Genomic DNA, 8,509 nt, shown 5'->3' on the forward strand with positions numbered 1-8,509 from the left:
GCACGTGAAATAGATTACTTAACATAAATTAATTTATAACACTCCTTTCAAAAGTGCAAAGGAGACAGTCTTTGTTATGAAATAATCACCTGCAAATCTGTCTGAAAATCCTCATCCCCTAGCATAAGGCAGATGTGTAACCCCTGAGCCAAACCAGAACGTATTTAGATGTGCCTTATATTGCATTTGCACTTTTAAAGCTTAAATGGCCAAATACATTTCTCCCTTTGTTTAAAGACCAATCTGCTTCTAATCTCATAAAAGCAAAATGCACAGACAGAGAATGTTTATGATTTATAAATGCTTGAAAAATGGATTTAATGGAAATGCTGACATACGCTTAATTCTAGCATTACAAAAGAGGCAGATTAATTTTTTAAAAATGTTTCTTGAGACTAGGTGGTTTCTATCTTATTCCAAAGGCTAGTTGCAGGCAGCTATAGGACTTTCTATCTGCTACATTGACTCTGCCATCACTGGCTTTATTTCTTTGGTTCCATTTCCTTTCACTCTGTCAGAAGTGTCCTTGTATTTACCAATAAAATGGACAACAACTACATGAAATTTACATAGGGAAGCTGTGTGAATAGCTTCAGTTAAAACAAATGGGATACTTAGAGCAAGGGTGCTAGTGGATGGAGCAGGGGAGCAGACTTGAAGACAGCTCAGTTTCCTGGTGCTGCCTTGCTGTGTGGTGGGGGTCATACCCCTTAAGTGTTTTTGTGTCCAAGCTCCACACCTGTGAATTCAGAACTAACCACCTAGTAAAGGGCCCTTAGTTGAAAGGCCTTGTGTAAATTAAATGTTATTTTATATTACCACTCACACACCCAAGACCTCACTGTGCTTGGTGCTGTACAGAACAAAAAGCAGATCTCTGCCCCCCCGGAGTTTATCATCGAAAACAAGGCTAGATGGCTACAGACAGATGAGGGGAAGATGCAAGGCACCAGCCAGCTGCTGCTGTCCTGCATGATAGGCTGTGGGCTCAGCCCACCAGCAGCCAAACCAGCTTTCCTAGGTAGGGTGACCAGATGTCCTGATCTGACAGGGACAGTCCTGATATTCGGAGCTTTTTCTTCTCTAGCCCCCGATTGCCCCTCGCCCGGTCCTGATTTATCACACGTGGTGTCTGTCCCTCGGGTCACCCTGTCTGTAGGCAGCCCGGGCCAAGGTGAGTTTTGAGGAGGGATTTGAAAGAGGCTGTTGGGGGGCCCGGGCCCATGTTGGGGAATCCCCCAAGGGGCGGGCCCAGGGAGGGAAGCATGAAGGGGCTGGTTTGAAAGCTGCCAGGCCACAGTTAGCAACGGAGGCAGATGGGCCGGGCCGGGCAGGGGGGACGGTGAGAGCCCAGGAGGGCCCGTGGGTCTTCATGGTACGAAACTATCTCGCTGAGCGTCTCCTGAGGCGGGGTGGGGGCGGGGCAGCCGGGCTCCCCGCTCCGCGCACTAGGGGCCGCGCTCAGCCCCCAGCCCAAGCGCAGCAGCCGCCACGGGCCCCGTCTCTGTCCCGCGCCCGGCGGGGGCGCCTCACACACGCGGCAGCCGCCGCTGCCGCACGCACCGCCCCAGCGCCGCAGCTGGCCCCGATTGGCCGCCAGCCGGGCACCGAGCGACTTTCCCACGGCCTGCAGGGCACGCGTGCGACTCCGCGGGCTCCTGACTGGCATCCGGCCCAGCCAATGGCGCGCCGCCGGGGCCGGGCTCCGAACGCGGCCATGTGTCGCTCTGGGCGGTCCCCCGCAATCCTCGCCAGGAGGGGAGGGGGGCGTGTCGCTGGCCGGCCTCCCCGCCGGCGGCTATTGGCTGCGGCCGGCGGCGCGTCAGCCAATCAGGAGCGCGGGGGCCAGCCAGCGAGTGGCTGCAATGTGCTGTCTGTGGCCGGCGGCGCCTGGCGGCCCCCCCCTCCCCTCCCGCGGGTAAGAGGCGAGGCGTGGGAACGGGATGGGGGGAGACGGAGCCGGCGGAGCCAGAGGTCGAGCGGCAGCGGGGCGCGCACTGAAGCCGTCCCGGTCCCGGTCCCGGTCCCTGCCTCCCTTGCCCGGCGGCGGCATGAAGCGGGCGCACCCGGAGTACAGCTCCTCTGACAGCGAGGAGCTGGACGAGCCCGTCGAGGTGGAGAAGGAGAGCGGGGACGAGAATGGGTGAGGAAGGGAGCGGGGGGCCCCCTTTGCAGGGATCCTCGGGGGAGCGGTGCCCGCCGCCGGGCGGCCCTGACAGCGGGAGCAGGGCGGGCAGCGAGGGTCCGCCTCCCCCGGCCCTAGCGGCTGGCACCTTTGCCTCCCCGCAGCCCCAGCACGGAGCCGCCCCGGCGTTGGCGTTGCGGGCGCTGCGTTGATCCTTCCTTAAAGCTCCGTTTCTCCCGGCATCCGCGGTAACTGGTTCTGGTTCGTTTCAGAAACTTGAGTTCAGCTCCCGGTTCAATGTCTCCGTCCACCACCTCCCAGATCCTGGCCCGGAAAAGGCGCAGAGGGGTGAGTCCGCTTTCACGAACTACTTCATCCCCTCCCGGGGTCAGGCTGCTTTGCCCCAGCCTTGCCTTATGCAAGCAGCCCTGGAAAACCTGTCTGTTTTGCTCCTAGATCATTGAGAAACGGCGCCGGGATCGGATCAATAACAGCTTGTCCGAGCTGAGGAGACTGGTGCCCAGTGCTTTTGAAAAGCAGGTAATTCGCATTCTGCTCTGTCTATGATCGGTGCATGTGGGACTCACTTAGTCCTCAGGACTGCAGACAGAAATAGTGCTGCACCTTACATCTTGTTTATAGTTCACTTTGTGCTGTTTCTGCCAGACTTTTGCAGATCTTCTAAAAATGTACCTCTTCTACCCTCTCTGCCCTGCCCCTCTCTCTCAGGGATCAGCCAAACTGGAAAAAGCTGAAATTCTGCAGATGACTGTGGATCACCTGAAAATGTTACATACAGCAGGAGGCAAAGGTAGTCTTTTATCTCACAATAGATTCAATAGACTTGAATAAGCTGTGATTACAGCAATAAAGCTGTAATAAGACCAAGCAGAACCCTGTGCCCTCCTAACTGAACATCCCACAAATGTGTCATCTGATATGCTGCATACAGTGGGAGGAGAAATCAGATGGAAGTATGTGTATACAGTACTCGGAAATTCAGTATTTCCTCTTACATGGAACACTGTATAGTCTATTTACTTTCTGTGTTAAGTGCAGATTACATTGTTGTATAGGCTCTTCCTTGGGAAAATGATTGTTATCCAAGTTTCTGTAAGGTTATAGGGGCACTGTATGAAGTGAAATAACTCTCAGCGACTGAAGAGACACACTAGCTTTTTCTCTTTGCTTTTTTTTCTAAAATAAGCGTTTTGTGTGGGATCTTTTTGGGTTCTTTAAAAATTCAGGGAAGAAAAGAAAAAACTGTTTAATATCATAGGTTGAAATGATTAGGGGAGGAGCTAGCACAAATGGTAATGTATACATTGATGTTTGAGGACCAAGTGTGCTAGTCTGTGAAAGTGGCCTATGATAAGTTACACGTGTGTGACTAATGAATTTCACTGTTCAGTGGCTTTGTTTCCATTGATGTAGCTTGCATTGGAAAATGCATCTATTCTTTTCTTGCGTTTCCTTTGCTGGTAGTGTGCGATTTCAGCTTATACATGCCAGTCTGTGACTGGAACTCGCAGCATCACAGCTAGTTTAAAAGAAAAGCTTGTTAGACCATAGAGGAGTTTTTGGAATCCATTCTGTGGTTGGCGAAAACTATGACTACATAGCCATCACTCAAGTAAAATGTATTTGCTGGGAGTGTGGAAGATGCAATATAGCCAATAACTAGAAACGGTATTTTAAGACTCCACTCTTTGTTCCTTTTTCTTAGGCTATTTTGATGCTCACGCTCTTGCTATGGACTATCGGAGTTTAGGATTTCGAGAGTGCCTGGCTGAAGTAGCCCGGTACCTTAGTATTATTGAGGGTCTGGACACTTCTGATCCTCTTCGAGTTCGACTTGTGTCTCACCTCAATAATTATGCCTCTCAACGGGAAGCAGCAAATAGTGCCCACACTGGCATTGGACATATTCCTTGGGGAAGTGCCTTTGGACATCATCCTCACATCTCTCACCCATTACTGTTGCCTCTGAATGGGCACAGTAATACCAGTACCACACCGTCTTCCACAGAACCACACCACCAGAGCAGAATTGCTGCTCCACATGCTGAAACTTCTTCACTGAGACTGCCCCCTAATGGCAGCATTGGACCAGTGCTCCCTGTGGTCACTTCTACTTCCAAACTGTCTCCTCCTCTGCTGTCCTCCATGGCATCTTTGTCTGCGTTCCCTTTTTCATTTGGTTCGTTCCATTTGCTGTCCCCTAATGCGCTCAGCCCATCTGCACCAGCACAATCGGCAAACCTTGGCAAACCCTACAGACCGTGGGGGACTGAAATTGGAGCCTTTTAAGAACTAATGGTTTAGTGGGGGTGAGGGAAGCTTAAAAACTCAGCTGAGCTGGTTTTATTGCCAACTTCAATTTTAAGTTCTTAAGCAACTGAGACAAAGGTACAGTTACAGCTTAACAAAGTTTGTTTAAAAACTGAAGTGTTTTTTTTGTTTTGGTTTTTTTCATTTTCTATTAGCAGAATTTTTTAAAAAATGAGTTGCCGAAGTCTGTCCAAAAAAAAAAAAAAAATCGCACTAGTGGATGTTAACACTTGTGATAGGTATATGCTGAGTGCTTAACTCCTTTTGTAAACAATTTGTCTCAAATGATTCCCTTTTGCCTGAGAACATTGGACCCTTTTTTAACATTTAGTGTATTTTTGTCTATTATTGTTAGCAACAGCTTATTTTTAGTTTTAATTTTTCAAAACTGCTATTCTCAGCATTAACATAAATTGTGTTTTTGTTAATATTTTGACATTAAGATGTTCTATAAGGAAATATTCTTTTGTAAACTGTATTCTGAGTTTTTTATATTTCTGAACGAAGCGTTGACAAATCAGATTGACCAGGTTTATCCCAGAAAAGGAATTCTGTGTCACAGTAGTTAGATGTGTTTTTTTGGTGATCTTATCCTAGTCCCTAGTGGACATTTATCACAACACAGAAAAACTGCATTATTTCTTTTGCATAAAGGGTGGTTGTTTGCTGAAGAGCAAACTACTACTAGAATAGCAAAGGTGCTACTCATCAAGTGTGAATTGTGTTGGTGTTTATTTTAGGTGGGGTCTTTGGGAAAGGAGACCAACACCTACACCACTTTACTGGCCAAAGCCAATGCTAAACATCCTTTCAGTTGTGTGGGGCCAGAAACTAATTTTGGTTACAGTGGAGTAACTTTGTTATCCTAAATTTACACTTGGGTAACTGATTTCAAAAACTACCCCAGGAGCTTCAAATTTGCACCTAAAATAAATTGTGGTGGTATTTAAATAAGCCAATGGAATCGTACAGTGGAAACATGTTCAGGACACAAGCTTATTTTGTAACAATTGTATTCTCTTAACTGGTCAATTTTCTATTGTATTTTACTTTGAGATGCACCCAGAGGTGATTCCTCATATTTTACAAGGGTTCTGCTGCATTTTTGTATATATTCTGGTTTGGTTTCATGAGTCTCTCATTCTGAACAGTTTTATTCTGTCGAGGTATTCTTTAGTGGGTTCCACTGAATTGGATTTGGTTGCTCTTGTATTTGTGGCTAAATAAAGGAGAAAGAACAAACTATTTTGAATGACATTTTTTGTCTGATATGTCCATGGGAAATCTTGTAGCCACAGCTACCATCTGAGAGGTAGCAGAATTACTACTTGTTCTTTCTGTGACATACTTAACATCACTGTGCAACTTTGTCTTAAATGTTACTGGGTACTTTTCTACTATGGTTGAGTACACAGAATAATGCTATGTCTCAGAATAAGCCTTAAAAAGTGAGTATTAAGATTACTTTTTGCTTTTCACATACTTGCCAGTCCATGAGAGAGAAAGTGAAGGAGACCAACACCAGTACTAGAGAGGAGAGTGAAGTTGCACTGCACATGCTGGTAGAGACCATTAGGAACTTGTTGGTGCTGCCTCACTCATGAGAATTTTGTCTTGCCCAAACATCTATTTGGAGGTGGAATAGGGGAGAGCTCTGCAGATAAAATTCAAATTCATTTCACATCCTCTGTTTGTACAGCATTTAGCATGATGCAGCTCTCACCCTGATTGGTGCCTGTGTGTGTTAATAATACTGTGCAGGTGGCTCACACATACTGATGTTAACAGTATGATTGATGGCGTGTGCAGAAAATACTTCCCTAAAGCAGTATGAACAGAGAAATGACCTGGGGGGCACCTGGTTTTCTGTAGCATTCTGGAAGTCTGCACCTGCAGAACTTAAGGTTTCCTCCTCCAGGCACCTTCATTCTCCCCTGTGCATTTGATTTTATAAGTAATTCTGGCTGTAAATGGCATATCTTTGTTCTGACATAACTCTGCCAAAATAGATCCAGAGTGCCTGGCCTGTTGGGAGCTGAGTATTTGTTGTTTTAAACGGGGCTCTCTGGCTAATTAAGTAGTGGCATTGCCTGGAGCCTAAGGGATGTTTAGGCTCCCTCATTTGAAAGAAGGGTTGCCCTGAGATTGGGAGTAGTTGGCGTGGGAGGGAAATCAGGTATATAACCTCTGCTCTCCTAGGCCGGAGAAAACCACTGCCAGATATGAAGGTAGGAAAAATAAAACTATGATCATTAGTTAGAAGTATGTAAACTTGTCATATGAAGAAGTTATAGAATACCGGGTGTCTATAAACATATGCCATAAGAAGCTATAAAAGTCAGATCCCAGTTTGTCTTTCAGATGTCTTTCAGATGTGCCCTAATACTGAATAAGATATGAAATTGCAAAGTGCATTATAAGGATCAAGATGTATCTTAATCAGACTAGTGTGTGTCCTTCCTATTGACAACAGCAAAAATGTTCATGGAAAAACACTTGTTATACTTGGCTTTCTGAAGCAAATACATGGTGTGCTTTAGAGGTTCAGAATATATCACTGGCTGTCTTAAAACAGAATGGAATTATGTTAATAGGCGCTACTCTGGTGGTGCCCAGAAATTCATGAAAGCCCAAATAAATTGCAAGAGAGGCAGCATGGCCTTAGTAGACAGGAAAGAAATCTGTACATCAGGAGACCTGGGTTCAATTCCTGGCTGTGCTACTAACTTGCTGGGTATTCTTGGACAAGCTATTTAAACTTTGTGTCACAGTTTCCTCAGCAAAGAGCCACAGAATACACATTTAAGAGCCATTTGCGGCTCGCGAGCCTCAATCTAAGTATCACTGGTATAAAGGGAGTTAGGAACATAGAACTGGAAGGGATGTCCTGGGTCATCGACTCCAGTTTCCTGCTATTGCAGGCAACCCCATTGTAAAATATCATACATAAACTTTTCAAGCTCCATCTTAAAATTTGTTAGGCTGTTTGCCTCTAGGGGGACCAGACAGCATGTGTGAAAAATCAGGATGGGGATGTGGGGTAGTAGGCGCCTATATAAGAAAAACCCCAGAATAGTGGGACTGTCCGTATAAAATTGGAACATCTGGTCACCCTGTTTGCCCCCACTTCTATCAGAAGGCTGTTCCAGAATCTCAGTGCTCTGATGATTAGAAACCTTTTGACTTCCAGCCAAAATATATTCATGACCAGTTCATACTGATGTATCAATTTATAGTTCTATGTCAATTGCTGCTTGGTGGGCACTCTAATACTATTCTTTTTACGAAAAGTAAGACAAGGCAGAATAGGCTTACACTAGGCAAGCCCTGAACTGCAACATACTGATACCTGATGGCCAATCAAGAGTGTCACTAAATGAGCTTTGTTCATCCCTGACATCTGGAAGATAATTATAGGGGCATGAGTTTAAATGGAAGGGGAAGAGAAGAGATGTTTCTATATGTCAAATCTGCATCCTGAACACAACGCCCCAAATTATACCCTATACAAATCTAAAAAGCTTGATCAATACTATGTAAAAACATATATCATTCTAGAATTCCATTGTGTCTTTCTGCTGATGAATAGGTGATGGAAGTGACAGATTTAGCTTTTGAAAAAAACCTGTTATTTGGTGCCTGAGACAACTCTGCTAGCATGACTTGGTTTATTAGGATCATGTGGAAAAAAGAAATCCTAGCTATGGTTCTCTTCACCTGCAAAAGGGCAAGCGTGTCTAAAGCCGACAGAAGACTGCTTAGAATATTGCATAGCAGTGGGAAGCCAGCCAGGTTTTCCCAAGAACAAACAAGCCAAGTCAGTACAGATAAGCTGAAATCCTTCTTCCTGTTTTATATTGTGTGGCTATTCACAGGAACCTCTTGCCAGAAATGTTGAATTTGGTCTGTAACATGTTCTCTTCCCAAGGCTGGCAGGCTGTAGTGAATAATGGGTAAGTCATGGGCTTGGGGTGGGAAGGTAACAGAAACATTTTATAAAGCCCTTTTAAAGGCCTTAAATGAAAGGGCTGCAGGGGTGGATTATGCAGTTTG

At 45.8% G+C, this 8,509-nt stretch overlaps 1 protein-coding gene across 1 annotated transcript; it reads left to right on the plus strand.

Moving 5' to 3' along the window:
- Positions 1 to 1,862: 1,862 nt before the first annotated feature.
- HEY1 (hes related family bHLH transcription factor with YRPW motif 1) lies at positions 1,863 to 5,701 on the plus strand. Its single transcript, XM_067553834.1, has 5 exons — positions 1,863 to 2,143; positions 2,398 to 2,473; positions 2,582 to 2,665; positions 2,855 to 2,936; positions 3,852 to 5,701. Exons 1-5 carry the CDS (start codon positions 1,944 to 1,946, stop codon positions 4,433 to 4,435), a joined length of 1,026 nt encoding a protein of 341 aa, XP_067409935.1. The 5' UTR covers positions 1,863 to 1,943; the 3' UTR covers positions 4,436 to 5,701.
- Positions 5,702 to 8,509: the final 2,808 nt, after the last annotated feature.

The sequence above is a fragment of the Emydura macquarii genome, unplaced genomic scaffold, assembly GCF_026122565.2.
Source record: "Emydura macquarii macquarii isolate MOO-44397 ecotype Brisbane River unplaced genomic scaffold, CSIRO-AGI_Emac_v2 contig_1477, whole genome shotgun sequence".
NCBI lineage: Eukaryota > Metazoa > Chordata > Testudines > Chelidae > Emydura > Emydura macquarii.

What these genes read in the sequence shown, in the direction of transcription:
- HEY1 (XM_067553834.1), top strand. Translation starts at nt 1,944, where the DNA reads ATGGGGGGAGACGGAGCCGGCGGAGCCAGAGGTCGAGCGGCAGCGGGG. An exon ending in GAGAGCGGGGACGAGAATGG is followed by an intron (nt 2,144 to 2,397) that starts GTGAGGAAGGGA and finishes GGTTCGTTTCAG; the next exon opens with AAACTTGAGTTCAGCTCCCG. An exon ending in ACATACAGCAGGAGGCAAAG is followed by an intron (nt 2,937 to 3,851) that starts GTAGTCTTTTAT and finishes CCTTTTTCTTAG; the next exon opens with GCTATTTTGATGCTCACGCT.